Source organism: Haemaphysalis longicornis, unplaced genomic scaffold (genome assembly GCF_048455015.1).
Source record: "Haemaphysalis longicornis isolate Haplotype H1 unplaced genomic scaffold, Haemaphysalis longicornis Haplotype H1 scaffold_1, whole genome shotgun sequence".
Taxonomy (NCBI): Eukaryota; Metazoa; Arthropoda; class Arachnida; order Ixodida; family Ixodidae; genus Haemaphysalis; species Haemaphysalis longicornis.
This window is the reverse complement of record NW_027526203.1, coordinates 250,870,509-250,886,952: the sequence shown is the minus strand read 5'-3', so window position 1 is coordinate 250,886,952 and position 16,444 is coordinate 250,870,509. Positions and strand designations below refer to the sequence as shown.

Here is a 16,444-nt window from a genome sequence, read left to right as displayed (position 1 = left end):
ACGCACCGGACACCGCAGTTATAATGTACTAGAATTTTAGTACACTACTACACCGCAACAGACAAATAAACGCCAGTCGATTAGTTGACTGTAGCCGAGCGTTCCGATGACCATTTATTTGAAAGAAATTTTGGACACTGTCGCCTGGCGGCGCAACCATAGGTAAAAATATTATTCTTCATCATCATTATCATCACGGGATTGCTTGTCAACGCCGCCTGTAGGGTGGCCATCGCCTGTAAGCATGCTTGCTGTCTCCACATGATTGGTTGAGAGAACCGCGCACTGGTTTGGAATGCGCGAGCGTGGCAGTGACGCATTCTGTTCTCTGGGTTCCCGTGCAGGAAAGAAAAGTGGTGCCAGCCGCCAGCGCATGCCAGACCGTTTGGAACGTCTGCCATTGAGGGAGGCCGCCTGCACTCCCATCTTACTCGTGAGTTACGGCCCCGCGTTCCTTGTCCGCCCTCTCCTTAATTTTGTCTGAAACGCGGTTCTTGCGTCTCGGTCGAGATACGTACTTTTGGCAGCAACCACTATGAAATTATGGCAACTGCCACGAGGTGCTACTTGGATTGGGTGACGCCGATAGGGTAGTGTTTAGCTGCGTTCGAAAACCTGTGCTTTCCTCTTCTTTGTCATGATTGTGGACGATTTGCCCATTTGCCGCAATGAGCGTGAAAATTTTTTCGCATTTAGGTGGGGGCAAAAGTCTGGATACCACGCAAGAGGCGGTCGCCAGCTATCGCCGCGCGACAGCATCGCGCCTGTTGCCGAGACGACATATTGAAGCCTGTCTTTTCTCTGTGTGGCCGAACAGCCGGTCGTGGGCCGAACTAAGGCTTCTAAAATTAGGCCGAACTAGAGTTCCTGTATATCGCGTAGCGCAAGAGTTGCGCGTCTGATTGCCGCATGCCGCGGGTTCCAGTTCGACAGAAAGACCGCTTTCAGTGCTGCGCACAGTCAGTTCTGCTCAACTGGGCATCGGCGGTTGTGGAAGCGGCGGCAGCGAGCGGTGCGCCAGTTTTTGCCCGGCCGCTCCTCGCCACTCCTCCTCGCCGCTGCCACTGGCGCGGCGGCCCGGCGGCAGCTTTTTCACGCGTGAAGGGTGGCTTTCCCGCACGACCTGGAACTCAAGATAGCGGATGGACGCGCAACTCTGCTCCCCAAGGGGAGCTATATACAGGAACTCTAGGCCGAACCGCATTGGAGCGCCGTGTAACTGCAGCGGCGGTAAACGAAAGGAGCAGAACACGCTAGCGCGCTTGCCGACGGTGATAGCCCCTCCACATATCTGAACCCACTTATTTTAATGCGGCTTCGAGCATTATCCGCAGCGATTCGCACCATACTGGTCTCGGCGATGGCGCTGATAGCAGACCCACCTAAAAATATTAGAAAAGAAAAATTGTCACTTCAGATCCCTGCGATTGCGACGCTTCTCCAGCAGCTCGCGTGCGCTGACAGTGTGTGAGCGACTCTGTCATATACCGCCTCTGATATCAGCGCCATTGCTGAGACCAGTATGCTGCGAACACCGTGGCTAAGGTGTAGCCACCCTACCGTGGCTCCAAACAATGCTCGAAGCCGCGTTAAAAAAAGTGGGTTGAGAAGTATAGAGGGGCTATCACCATCGGCAAGCGCGCATGCGTGTTCTGCTCCTTTCGTTTAATGCCGGTGTAGCTACACGACGCTCTTATGCGGTTCGGCCACAACTCCCGTGACGGCACCAGTACGCCTGTTCATTACCTCATGAGCTGATGTTCTGCTTGTTTACTTGAAAGATCAAACGGTGGGTCTTGTGCAGCCACGTGGCGCGCATTTTAACTTGCTGTAGTGTAGCATGTGTTGCTACCTTTGGGCTCTTCCGCACTGATATCGGTAACGTTGGTAACATGATTAACGGGTGTTCTCTTGGCTGCACCGTTTCAGCGTTTTTGTCCCTACCTCGTCATTATTTGTTACTGCAGTAGACGTACTTAAACCGGGAAATTCCCATGCAGATCGAACGCTGTTTAATCAAAGAAATGCCATTTTTATGAAAAGCCAACCACCTATGTCCGTTTCATTAAGATATGCTTTTGCGTCTTTCACTGTCACGTCCGTTATTTTAACTAGCTTCACATCATGTAATTCCAGCACATCAGCAGATAATTCCATTCGATAATGCTTCTTTGTGCATCACATGCAAAAATCTCCCAAATATTTTGACGTGTTCTTCCTGCCTTTTTGCTGCTGTTGATACCGTTATCATGACTTTTTCGCATGTTGAGGAATAGCTTTCCAACATTTGTTTTAATTTTTGTACATTATTTCCAAATTCTCCACATCTACAACCCTTTTTTCATGCATAATAGCCCTTAGGTGTGTATCAGTGTACAGCGGTGAGCACGCTTATAGTGAGCACTGGAGCTTGTGGCCACCGGTACTATCCGAGCCGCCTACCGTGGGCTCCGTAAAGCATCGCATGGGCATTGGGTATGCAGCGAGACTACTTTGAGCTTGCTCGCACATCGTGTTATTAGAGAGTCTACTCTGCATCTGTTCACTTCATTTCGCTCTTAGTGGGAGAGCTGTCTGCTCTTTAAGAACAACAGGGAACTGGCTTCGGCACATGGCTTTTGCTACATGGCATGGGGCCCTTTGGAGCATGTCAGATGCTACCCGCCGCGGTGGCTCAGTGGCTAAGGCGTTGCGCTGCTGAGCACGAGGTCGCGGGTTCGATTCCCGGCCGCGGCGGCCGCTTTTCTGATGGAGGCGAAAAGCAAAAACGCCCGTGTGTACGAGATTTCGGCGCACGATAAAGATCCCCAGGTGGTCAAAATTAATCCGGAGCCCTCCACTACGGCGCGCCTCATTGCCTGCGTTGCGTCGGCGCGTTAAACCCTACAATCAATCAATCAGCATGTCAGATGCTCAGTTAATGTGTGAAATGGCCCTTGGATTCCCACTGAGACCAAATGATTAGATACGCCCACTGTTTGTTGCAAATAAATGTGGCACCCAAGGAAGTGCAGTGCTACGATATTGATGAAACTTATGGTTAAAGAATCATCTTTATAGAGCTTAGCATTTTTATTCAGGCAGGTACGAAGCGAGATGCGGTTAGCAGGTGATGCACGCAATGGAAGCATTTTCTCGCTGAACACGCACTGTGCATACGTGATGCTTCATGGAGGCCACGCTAGGCTGCTCTAGAAGTTCCGGTGCCCGCATGTTCCCATGTTCACCGTAAGCGTGCTTAGTGCAGTACATATATTGGTATTGCCAAATATATATGCCGTGCCCCACCATTTTCGATCACATGACATGGAGGCATGCCTTCCCCAATTTTCCTATTCACGTGGTATGAGATTCTTACTCTGATCATGTGGTTGCATGTTGGAAAAATATTTCACTAAAGTCCTTTAAAAATATGTGTACTTGAATTGACATGGAACATCCCAACGCTGAAAGTGAGGCCTTGAGAGAAATAGCGATGCCACTGACATTGATATGTACTGTATCTGCTGTGCCTTCTGTGTGCCCATTACTGTGGTACCAAAGCTAGCCTTTTGCCAGAACTCTATTCTCAATCTTTGCTATTGTGCTGAACATTTGGCACCATAATGTTTGCCCCTCAAGCACCTAAAAAATGTTCAACGTGGTAAGGTAAAATTTTGTCATTCCTTGGAACACAAAGCAGAGTTGAGGAAGTAAGGATGCGAAAGCAGGAGGAGGTTGTTGTAATCTTAACATAATCTTAACCTTATATTTCGCCCTTGAACACGCCTCTGGGGACACAGTTCTGATTCAGGAAAGCGGTGGCAACAGCGCACTTAATGAAAAATAGTTGGGCTCAGCCAAAAGTTAAAAAAAACAAGAAAATATGGGTGGAATTGTGTGGACAGAAATAACATGCTACATTCTGAAGTAGACATGTGAACTGACACTATTTTGTGCAACACTTTTTTGGAACTTTTCTTGAAATTATAAACGCTGGCAGAATGTAGTCAACCAACACATCCAGTACTCAGATTAGGAAGTTGCAAAGTACCTCAGCCAAAGATTAGTGCTCTATGCCCATCAGATAACTTAGAAACCTCCCAAAAGATTTCTCCCTTTCCCGGTTTTGGCATTCTCGGACTGCCGGAATTGTCATTACAGCGGTGCAGCGGCTATTGTCTGGCTTTCCTTCAGTTCTTTTAGACTGCAGTGCTTCCAGACGCAAAGGAAAGAGTGGGAGCATTTGGAAGTGTTGCAGAGTCCTTTTAAAGTTTAATCAACAAAACTTGAAAAAGAGTTGCACAGCTGGTCAGGCTGGCCACCACTCTCCGAATCCTCTGTCCACCGTCAGCCTTGCCCCACTATGCCGCCCGCACCAGCGCCACTTCTTGTAGAACATCACATAACATGATTTGCTTAGGTGCAAAGAGGGAAAGAGGTCGAGATGGACCAACTTGCCTGTTTGTGAATAAGTTCGCTACAAACGCTTAATTCTGAGGAAGACTAGGAAGGCGTTTGGTCATCCCCTAGCCACTATCGTATGCAGGGGCCAGGATCGTGGCATTAGAACTGGTTTTCGAGCTTGAGGAAGGGGGATATGAGTGAGGCTACTAACTCTGCCTATGATCAAAGAGCGACTACCAATTATTATTTTGCTACAGCAAACTACTCTGCAACTGTAGCGGCTCTGATGTTGAATTTGAATTTGGGGGGTTTAGCGTGCCGGTTCCGCACTTGGTCTATTAGGCGCGTCGTAGTGGAATGAAACTCTCTGTATGCCGGTGCCCTTAACAGCTAAATATCACGACTGTAAAGGGTTAACAACAGGGAAAGAAGCAAACAATTGCTAGCTTTCTAGCTGGACTTGAGACGTTAAAAACACCAGCGTCAAGTGCCGTACATATGCGAAACAGAAGCGAAAAATTTGACCACCTTCACAATTGAGATGCAAAGACTGAGGAAACAGCGGAGCTGGTGGTCCTCATTAACTTGTGGCTTTTTCTATTGTTTTAACTTAACTTTTGTATAGCTGTAGCTTGGCTCTTCTTTTGCTTTAACGTGGCATTTTCTATAGCTGTTAATTTGTCTTTTTGTAGCTTTAACATGATCGGCTTCCTGCTTCCTTCGCTGACGCTCTGCTTCTTCTTTGCGAGAGAGCACTTTCTTAAGTCTGTCCATCTTATCTGTAGATCGAACACTGATGCCTCCGAGCGCACACTGTCTCACAACAACTAGGAGAGCACTTGCACGTCAGAGCTTATGTCATCACGAGGCGCAGCCAATACCAACGCGCTCCCCCCCTCCCCACACCTGCTCATCAGCTCCTGGCCTCTTCTCTTTGCCACACTTCCCCTCACACTTCTTGGCCTAGCGTGTTCCTCCTCTCCACTTTGCTGTGCCGATTTTTGAACGACGCAAACTATGCAAACTATGTAACAAAGAATACAGATTATATCACGGCCTAGCCTAAAGGTTGGCATGCCGTAATAGGCTGTGGTTGAGGGACGGCTAGAGTGAAGAGGAGGTAATAGTTCCCCTAGCCTAATAAAGATAAAATTTGCAGAGTCAAACTTTGCTCATCAGAGAAACATAAAAAGAGCGGATGAGATAAAAGACACTAAAATATTTGTTACATAAAAAACTTGCTGTGAAGAGTGTGGGGGAGGTTTAAAAACTTCAAATTTTGTTAAAAACCTGGGAGAAGTGCTTTCAAAAATGGCTTCAATGAAACGTGCATTGATGAAAACAGCATTTTGGTTTTTACTCGCCTGCAAGCTCCTACTGTTTGGCTGGCTAGCTGGCCTGCAGTCATTGACATTAGCAGCATCTGCCTACTGGAGCACGTGAATAAGCCACAGTGATTTCTAACTTTCTGTGCAGCCATCGTGCAACAGGCTTCATTAAAACCCAGTTTGAGCATGTTTTTAGTGGACTGTCAAAAGCCAATTTGAAAAGGCAGAGCTAAAAACAAACAAACAAAAAAAACAAATGCCTACACTGTCCTTGTGAATGTCTTGAGGAATGCTGCAGCATTTCTGGAAAGTTGAGCCCCTTAACATGTGTCACAGAACAGTGCATTAGTTAAGCAGATCGGGCTTGTGTTGGCAGAGCAACACTGGCTGTGGGATACGAGGTACAAACACTGCATCATTGCAGTGCTTGCTAAAGAATTTGATGCCTGCTCGTGTGCTTCCATCCCCAACAAGGTGTGGCATTATGATTCAGTTCATTACATTTCCCATGTTGGAGAAAACCGTCGCTACTTTGTGCACTGAACGGCATCACCTCTTACAAGAGGGCAGCTTTGCAAGTTCGAGTGCATTCATGTTAAAGTAAACTTGCCAATGTCTGAAGTAAGAAATGCTTGTCCAGTGTTCCTTTCCCAGTCCCGTGTTTTGCCTTTTAGTTCACATTGAACATGTTTTTTTTTAGAAACAGCCAAACCACATCCACAGTGGGGCTTGCTAACATTACTTGCATTTTTGTGTTTCACAACGCTACTGTGTATGTGCGGGGCCCTGGCGGAGGAGGCCAGAAACAGTCTGGCAGGGGTAGGCCGGTCTGCTCCGCGGTGACCCCACTTCTGTCTGCAGCTGTAACTGAGCCAGTGTAGTGAAACCATGCGACAGGGTTTGGTCCCCATGGAGAAAGCAAAATGTAGTACGTTTTACAAAGGCAACTGTGAGGCAAACCATAACATGAAGGGGGAAATTTTTGTTTCTATCGACACATGCCAACCCCAAAATGGGAGGGAAGAAATCAGGAGCTGTCTGCCACGGCACCATGCATAAATGCCCCATTCTGCGTCCTGTCGCAGTCACACCAGGTCACAGCACTGGTGACGACAACCTGCTGGCACACCAAATTCAGAGAGCGCCTTGTCATATTACTCAGACGACGATACGGGCACACCAGCCGATTGAAAGTTGCTGTACTATGACAGGCTCGTTGACCAAGGCGGCCAGTAGGCCCTGACAAGATGGGGCAGTGATGAATGTGCAGCCATTTTGTCAGTTCTTACAGCGTGATAATCTTCGTAAGGTCAACGAAGCGAAAGTACCTTCATGTTATATATGCGATTCGTGTTGCGTGGCTAGCGACGCTTTGCTGACTTCGCTTAGCGGAAGCTCTATATGTGTGCACGTCTGGCACGCTTGTAGAAAATGCAAGGCACGTTAAGTCCTCAAGAAGAGTTACTCAACTTAATCTGGGAAACCCAGAATTGAAATCAATTAATGCTTCTATCATAAAGCGCAAAACAAAAGTACGAAGAGCACATTTTTTTTTTCGGCGATGGTACTCTCGCGATGTGCTTGTGAGCTAAAATTTGATCATATTTCCCGGCCTAATTAATATCGCAGTCTCTTGGTATCAGAAATTCGAGGGGGGTGGGGGGGTGCAGTGGGCAAGCCTAATCAAATAATGATCAGTTTGTGTGCCAGCAATACCATAAAAAAAACTTTTTCGGAGAGGTGTAAAAAACATAAGCTAAGCCTCAGCTCTGTGTCCACAGTATTCGGGTAGGGTCACTTGCTGCGCTGTCGCTGTGTGGTCTAGAGCGTCAGAAACAGCACATTGCTCGAATATGGTGGCTTGAATCCGTTTAGGATTTTTTTTTTTATTTTTGTGCTGGCATGCTTGCAGAAAGTGATGCATTTGTTTCGTTGTAATCTGCATACAGCCCTCCACTGCTGGGAAATTTATTGATCCAAGTGACGAGGAGCTTGTGATTTCAGTCGGAATTAGTTATTAGTATTCCTGTGCACCACTTGTTCTTTTTTTTTTTTTTTTTTTGCCTGTGATCTTGCCACTGTTTAAAGGAAATGAACCAATACCAACTTTTCAAATTGACAGTTATTCTAAAGAAAAAAGTGTAATTCTGCAACTAGGATGAACAAGGGTGGTTACGAATAAAAATTCAACCACGAAAAGCAATTTTCTTAGATACGTTGGGACTTCGGTTGCTTTGGACTTTGTTGGCTCACAAAAGTAACCTGAACATGAATTTATGCTCGTTATGGTAGGAAACAGAGAAGAAAAAAAAACTGCAGAATTCAACAAACCTGCGCCGCTATAATTTTTTGCCTCGCTGAAATCTACGTACCAGCATCAAGCAAAGATTTTTATAAAGGTCACATAAAGTGCCCGTGTTTATGCTGCTGTCTGACAGATGCCCATGTCCCCCTCCCCTCCCTTTGAAGAGCTAGAAAAAAAAACATGGTGTGAGAACATCGCTTCCACAGCTTCAGAAAGCCACCCTCTGGTACTGACACTTGTGGAACCGCTGCAAAAAGAAACTAGCGTTGCATGCTAGTTCATACGTTCCCCACATTTCTTCCAGCATAGTTATTCTTTTTCCAGCTTTAGGCTGGCTATACAATTCACGTAAAACAAACACCAGCAACGCAGCCCTGATTACCCTTCCACTGCAATGGTGGCCCACTTGCACCCCTGCCATATCACTTCTTGGCGGTGCCACTACAGGCCACCACAGCGCATTGAAAAAGGCGGATTGCGTGAAGACCATGATCCCACTGTCCTTCATGTTAGTGGAGTACGGGACGCTGCCACCTCCTGCATGAAATGGTTTTTCTTGCAACATTGCTTACCCCTATTTCTTCAGAGGGGTGCTGAGGCTTGCTTTGAAAAAGTACATAATTTTCTAGATGCTACAACCTTGTAAGCAATTTTGTGCCACTGTTGAACATTGTTGCCCATGCAACTCCTCCAAGTGTTTGCGCTGCAAAAGGAAAGTGCAGTGTTTTTGTTGTGAATGTACTGCTGACTTGGACACTAGCTGGTGCTCCCATATTTTTGTCTGGTAAAAGAAGTGGTGCAGCCGCTTTTTTAGGCAAGGTCTGCCTGATACACCTGTTGGGTTGGGAAGAGGAGTGCATGAACAATGCACGAAGGTGAAAAAATATGGGGACTCTGGGATTCATTCCGGCCATCGCTCAAAGGCAAAAAAACTGGAGCTCTAGGCAGTTAATGCACTGTTGGAGGATTTTGCACATCTGAGCCTACGGCACTGCCAAGTGAGGGCACAAGAAAAGGCACGGGAATGAATGTGCCGTGGCTGCATGACCATTTTGGTTACCTTTGATTTAAGGGAAGATCATTTATGCAGCTGTATTTCTGTGATTTATTTTCCAGCAGCAAAATGCAGGGGCTTTCCAGCAGTACCCAGGACTTCAACTACCCACTGGCACCAGCACCGCAACCCGGTGCAGTTTGTGCGTTCTCCTTTACCTGTGAGTAAAACATTTGATATGATGATTTTGGGCCAGTACATTACGAGATCCTTGTATTTGTGAGTGCCCCAACAAATGTTTGGTAGTTAGACGGCAGCTCTTGTGCTGAGGAAAGCTGGCCACAGGGCAGGTTAACATGTTCCTGGACCACTTCATGTGGAGAATGCCAATTGCAAAACATACTGGGGCCCCATCATTTTTTAAAGCAGCTTACGGTTTTAATTGAGGGCGGTCATAATCTGGCAGAAGTGACCCATTTGCGAGGATGACGCTATGATAAGTGCAAGGTTGTTGGGCCCGTTGTTTCATAAATTGTAACAACGACAGTGCTGATAATAGTATTGAGGGGGGTGTATTCGCATGGTGTTGCATATTTAGCAGTCACCTTTTCATCCTGTGTTCAGGTGGAAGCAAAAGCCGATTTGATTTCTTTGGTAATGGTTCCTGGTTGTGTGAAGTAACACATATCAATGCTTTCAATGTGATAGCATTAAATGACCCATTTAGCAGAAAAGCCACCACCCAGCGTCTGTAATAGCTGTCCTGCTAATAAAATAGATGGCTGACTGTACAAATAGAATAAACGTAATTTAGTTGAAAAGAAAATTTAGGACGCAGGTCCTCCGCCATACGAGTCTAATATGCATCCTTAGAACCACTGTGATCTTGTGGCCCTTGCTTAAAGGAGCCATGAAGACAAAACACAAGTATGGTTCATTCAAAAGACTGTCTCGTTAGAATCATACTGACACCACTTTTATCATAAACTTCGCTCAAATAAGCTATATAATCAGGAAAAAGGGAATGGCCATGCGATCCACTCGCTCATTTCCCGCAACAGAACCTATGATGTCATACCAGCCAGCTCTGCGATTGGCGGAGGCCGGCAAACGCAAATTAGGCAGAGCTTATAAGCTTGCCGAACGAGCTATTTGCGCTTAAATTTTGGGTACATTCTTTTTAAAGCAGTAATAATGGTGGGACAAATAGTGGACGTTATGAAAGTTCATGTAAATGTAGAAGAACCGATGCGTACTGCTGTTGATACTGCGCGCACTATGCTTGGTTTAACTGCACAAGACTGCGGCGCTTTGGGGTAGTCTCAGACAACACTGGCCGATTGACGCAAGAATTGGTGTCTTACGTGACCCTATTTGTAGAGCGAGCACTATGTTTCATGAAACGATTTTCTACCTGATCAAAAACAAGCCAGGTTCAAATATGGTCAAAAACAAACCAGAGGCAGAGAACGGCTTGCCACGGTATGGTGGCGTCATCTAGGTTCACTAATGGTAAACAAGGCTTCCCAATCGGCTGCAGTGCGGTCGGTTTCGGTGATGTCATTGCAGACCACGAAAACACGCGATTTAGCGGGAAAATCAAAATTTTAACTTAAAGTGATTAATTTCTCAGTGAATAAAACATTGTTTGCGTCAGGACAAGCGCTGGGGACACTATAAAACACTAAATCTTTCGAATAAAACAAACTTCTATTTTGTCTTCATGGCTCCTTTAAAGGGACCCTGCAACACTTACCATCGACTACTCGGAATGTATTTTGTGGCAAAGTCTATTGCCCCAGCAATCTCCTCCCGCAAGAATTATGAAAATCCGTTCACTATCACCGAAACTACGCGCGATGAAAAATCGCTCATAAATGTTCCCTCTCAACTCAACCGCGGACAACGCAACGAAAGCTGCGCGCTCTCTCCCGGAGAGGGGGGCGGCGTGCGGCGTTCTGTTCGGAGGCCTTCGATATGTCACAGGCCGGGGAGTTTTGTCCTTTTTCCCACAACGTGGACGGGTCTATTTCCGGTCTGGTGCCACAAAAAAGCAGGCATGGTGGCCTGCTCGCAAGCAAGTGCTCAGGCTGGTAGGGCGTTTTTGGAGCAATAAACGTTTTTTGTCGAATGGGCTCGTTGAAAGTGGAATATTTAGTGCGTCACGCAAACTCCGCGCGCACTCAAAACAAAAGAAACACCAAAAGCATGCGGACAGGTTCAGACATAGATGTTCATACACAGCGCCGACGACGGCTGATCGTCACAGGAAATGCCAGAATTTAGCCGCGAAGTTTACCAGCGACAGCCAATAGGACAGCCAGGACAGCCATGGCCCGATTGACATCGCAGAGGCCATGCCAGGGGTGCATAATGAGGAAAATTGAAGAGAGCGCGGTTGGTTTTTCCGCGTCTTTCACTGCGATTTGTGCGCTTACCGCTTCACGTGCACGTGTAATATTTGGTTCGGGTGTTCCTGGAAGTCTAATCTAAACGGCGTGCAGGTTCACTTGCACTGCACGAAGAGTGTTGCAGGGTCCCTTTAAACTGACCTAGTGAATTCATTTTGGCCTCTGACCGATGCCCGTCACATGTGTTGTTTCAATCTTGGTTGAACAAATGATGATTAGCTTTTCAAGCGCCGGGTTTACTTTCGAATGCACCACTGCTGTTATACGACCTCTTTCAATCCTGATGGAGAAAGTGCGTTGTAGTATGCTAGGTGGGGCAAAAACCAGAATTTTGCGGTTGGCATTGGACAACCCTACTTCGCTGAAGCCTATATCAACTGTGCGAGTGGCTTCGGTTGTAGCATGGCTGTAGCAACAAGTGCGATGCGTTGTGTTTTGTTGCGTGAGCCCTGCTTTAGCAACAATGGCTGGCTTGCCCTGTGTTCCTTTGCATTCGTCGCAGCAGTTGCATGTGAAGACCATGATTCCACTGTCCTCCACATAGTGGAGAACAGGATGCTGCCACCTCTTGCATGAGCAAGTTTTTTAGCAGATAGTGCTAGCAATAACTGCCGACAGCAGACAACATGCACTGATTTTGGTCAAGTCATTTATACAGTTTGTAGCATTGTTTCAAGTAATCGCCTTGTCTGGCATTGCTCAGCCAAAACAAGGTGATCACCGCTCTCTACCAATATCCATTGAAAATCTCAATCAGGCTGCGGGAGCCAGGATTGAGTCAGACAGGGTCATAGGCACTAGGTATTGAAACTATGTAGCAGCACCCAATCCGTTTTGAGTTCGATCAGGACTGATTCAGTGGACTTTTTTCCACTAGCGCTCTGCCCATGTGCTACTCTTTCTCCCAGCGACCGATCCGCCATTATTTGGGGGCAAAATGTAAACGAAATGACGCCATATTGGATTAGCCAGTTGCGAACGCCGAGCCAGCTAAGTGCTGCTCCTTTTTCTGAGCCCTGAAAGCGGCCGACAGGTAGGTGCTACGGCTGCCATCGAAAAATTTATCTGCCACCAAAACCATGCGTTGCGCCTGAGACGGCTTCCTCAGCTGCGCAGGGCAGGTTAAAAAAGGGGGGCGTGTTCTTCTATAACCCCCCAAGTGTGGTTCAGGTGGTCGCCACAAGAGGGCTACGCTACTGGAAAAAGGTCCATTGCAATTCAGTGCTCTTGTCAATGTGGTGTTAGGAAGCATCGACATCTACTACATGAACCTTGACAAACAGGTGAAGCTTAACATTGGTTAGCACATCATTTGGCAGAACACAAAGGCAACCCCATAGACCTAACAAGATATTTAATCGGGTGGATTATCCAGTGATGATGACAGCAGCCACCAGCTTCTGGCCATTCAACCGACTCCAATTTTGCTGCGATGTCAATGTCGCCACCCACAATTCTCGCACACTGGAGGGATTTGGCCAGTGCTGACGACAGATAGAGTCAGCTAACGGCTGATTCACCAATTCCTATTTGACTGTGTCATGAAGATGACGAAGCCCAGAATTCTCCCTTCTTCAGTGGTATTGCCAAGTGGTGACAGCTGCTGTCAGAGGCCCACAGCCGATTCGCCATCAACTATATCAGCCGATTCGCAGCCGATTCGCCATTTCGCATTGGCTGCGACTTCGAATAGCTTTCAAAGCAATACTTGTTCCATTAAAACTTGGCATGCAACTCGTAAGAAGTGCTTAGTGTCCTTGGAAGTTTTAGGTGAAAACCTTAGTACCCCATTGTGCAAAAATCTTTCGTCTTTTCCAGTCCCGGAAATGGTAGCCAATGTAAACAGTAGATGAAACTCATTTGTATTTGCATGAGATTTGAACCTCGGTCTCCACAGTAGGCAAAGCAGGGGTCACGATACCGAGTTTTGTATAATCCTGCAGTATAAACTGTTACTTTCACAGATCAGCGGCTTCCAGTCTCATTCAAAACAGTCTGTGTAATCTTACTTTTAAAAGAATGAATGCGGGCTACAAGATTTTAACTTTCCTTTTGGGTGTCCAGAATTAAAGCTCTTTGGCCGGACTTCCTCTCACTGAAATGGGTTGGTTCGGTTTCATTCAGGAACATTAATGGTTCGGCACTTAGCCTATCGCGGGACTGACTAACCTATACGCATCAAACTGGTACTTCCGGCCTCTGTATCAATGGTCTCTTCCATATACATACCTGTGCTGTGCGGACCTAGCCATTCAAAAGTGTTGATAGGGCAGCTTTGGCACAATGCAACGTAAAGCCATTGTAATCAAGAGCCTAAAAGAAACTGAATCCTTAAAGGGGCCATGCAGACAAACCACAAGTTTGGTTCATTCGAAAGATTGCCTCGTTATATTTACTGACAACACTTTTAAAGGGACCCAGAAAAGCCTTCTGTAAAAGTTACAAAAGGCCTGTATTGTCACGTAGCATCAATATAGCGATGCAATGCCGTTGGAATTATTGATCTACATTCAGTATTAGCTGCGCCAGAAGCAATTAAAGGCACCTCTCCCCACTTGCCGATCGACTCCTCCTCCCTCTCTGCCTCCTTCAAGGCAGCTAGCTACATTCCTGCGCCTAGGCTCGCGTCAATCCCTGCGGACCCGCCTTTGCCGCCTTTGCTTCGGGATCGCGCAGGAAGGAGGAAGAGCAGCCGGAAGCCAATGGCAGTGACGCCGCCGGCGGCCGACCTTGACGGCGATTGGGCGAATCAGGGGGCGCCTTCGCCGTTGCGTCAGCAGCGATCGCCGTTGCGTCACCCGCGGTCGCCGTTGCGTCAGCCGCGGTCGGCTCGCTGCGGCGTCGCGCTCATCGGCTGAGAAAGGCGATCTTCAAAAATTGTTTACAAATTATCTGTGCAACGTATGGGGCTCACACCTGGCTCAAAAATCCCCCGTTATGTGCTCTACCACCTGAATGCATTTGATTGCCTTCTTCACAAAGCTTTTCGGGGTCCCTTTAATGCTACCTTTGCTCAAATAAGCAATATAATTAGGGAAAAATGGAATGGCCATGTGACCCACTAGCTCATTTCCCACAACAGAACCTTTGACGTCATATGCCCAGTTGTGTGATTGGCTGCTTGGCGAACAAACTATTTGCACTTAAATTTAGCGCACATTCTTTTTACAGCAATAAGAATTGGGGGGGGGGGACAATTAGTTAAACACGTAAGCACCGACCGGCTGCTGCGTAGCACAGCCGTTAGACGCGTTGGACTTGTCTGACACAACACTGATCAACTGACATACGCTGCACGGTCTTTTACATGACCAGGTTTGTCGATTCATAGCTTACACTTTAGGAGACGATTGGTATGAACCCTAATAAAATACAGCAGGTAGCAGTCCAGCCAGAAGCAAAGTGCGAACACTGGAACTTCAGTAGTATTGCAACACACCTATGAAAGTGGCCGATAAATAAGATCACCAAACGGCCTTCTGTGAAAGGATAGCAGGCCTGGTCAGCAAGCTATCTTTAGTTTTAAGGCCCTGCTCTGGAAATGTCGTCGTTGACGTCACGAAAACACTATTTAGCGGGAGAATTGAAATTTTGGCTTTAAGTGTTTAATTTCTTAGTGAATAAAGCATCGTTTGCTGCCGGACAAGTGCTGAGGGCAGTATAAAACACTAAATCTTTCGAAGAAAACCAACTTTTATTTTGTTGGCATGGACTCTTTAATTATGAGTATAAGCATATGTACAAAATCAAGTAAATCGCAGCTTATCTGCATCCCTCATGGCAAAATAAGGAGTGCAAGAAAACTATTCCCTCCAAATTTTTTTCACTTCATCAATTACCAACTGATACTTGTTTAATGCCTATTTATTCATATACACTGCTTTTTTTTTATGAAACTGCAAAAAAGAGGGAAAGTTTCATGAAAGCTCCTTTCCTAAGGTACTACATATTTTCAGCAGCCTGGGCACACTAAAAGCATTTAAAATATAAAACAGGCACATTAATGACTGGCACAAACTTCACCTGCGTGTTCCTGAAAAACGCTGTGGGGTGCACTGCCTCCTTGCTCAGTACATGTTTTGTCGTGCAGGTCGCTGCCTACAGTACAAAATTAATGAAATGCAGTGTCCTAGAAAGACAGTGTGCACTTATAGCTTAGTGAGCTGAAAACCCTTGTCTGTAGATAGAAGCATGTATGGCACTCTATTGAGACGATCATTTGTTGGTTAAAGAAAGTTCTGCGTGCCTGCTTTCCACTTTGTATTAAGCATTACTAGCAAAAACTGTCAGATGGGCCGACATGTTTCACCATGAACCAAGTCGCTCCAGTAAGTGCACGCATGTCTTAAAATTGTGGTGTTGTGGCTTTTCACCAGACCTTAATTCAATGTAATTATCTAAAAAAGTGTAGCAGGCAGGGACTGTAATCACTATTCTGCTGCTGGTTTGCAGGTCTGGTGGAGAGCGCACGGGTGCCAGTGCTCCCCGGCCCCAACGGTCGCCTGAGGCAGCCCAACGCCGACTCAGGCCTGGAGTCCTTGGGATCCAGCCTCGGCAGCTCCGTGCCTCTGCACAAGGTACCATTACTACTCAAATAAAGGTTGACTGCTTAACTTGAGGTGCAAAAAGCTGACAAACACTCAGCAGAAAAGATTACCAGAAACGTCATTTTATCTGGAGTCTGTCTGTCATTCGGGCTTCTGTTTTCTCAAGTCGCTCATCAAAGCTGTTGAAACTTTCCTCAAAAGGGAGAAACCTCGTGCTTCATTCAACGGTGCACTTAGGACCTACATTTTGCTCTAGTCGTTTTTATGCAAGCTGAATCACCTTGCACTGGATGAACTTTGGTATTACCGGTAGCGATCTCATGCCAAACTCAAAAATGAAGTCTGCCACCTTGTTCTATTACTTGTACCTTGCTATGTCTGCGAAATGATTTCTTCCAAGTGTGGCATGAAAAATTCGACACCTAGTTGCTAGCAATTGGCCACTGTATTGGCCTTCGCTTCAGCACCTCTTA

The 16,444-nt window shown here is 46.6% G+C and overlaps 1 protein-coding gene across 1 annotated transcript in view; it reads left to right on the top strand.

Moving 5' to 3' along the window:
* Positions 1-249: 249 nt before the first annotated feature.
* LOC144158578 (uncharacterized) overlaps positions 250-16,444 on the top strand; it is a 34,327-nt gene continuing 18,132 nt past the window's right edge. Inside the window, exons 1-3 of the mRNA XM_077689560.1 lie at positions 250-433; positions 9,139-9,233; positions 15,877-16,001. Coding sequence (XP_077545686.1) covers positions 9,143-9,233; positions 15,877-16,001 — 216 coding nt within the window. The 5' untranslated portion in view covers positions 250-433; positions 9,139-9,142. The remainder of the gene's footprint in view (positions 434-9,138; positions 9,234-15,876; positions 16,002-16,444) is intronic.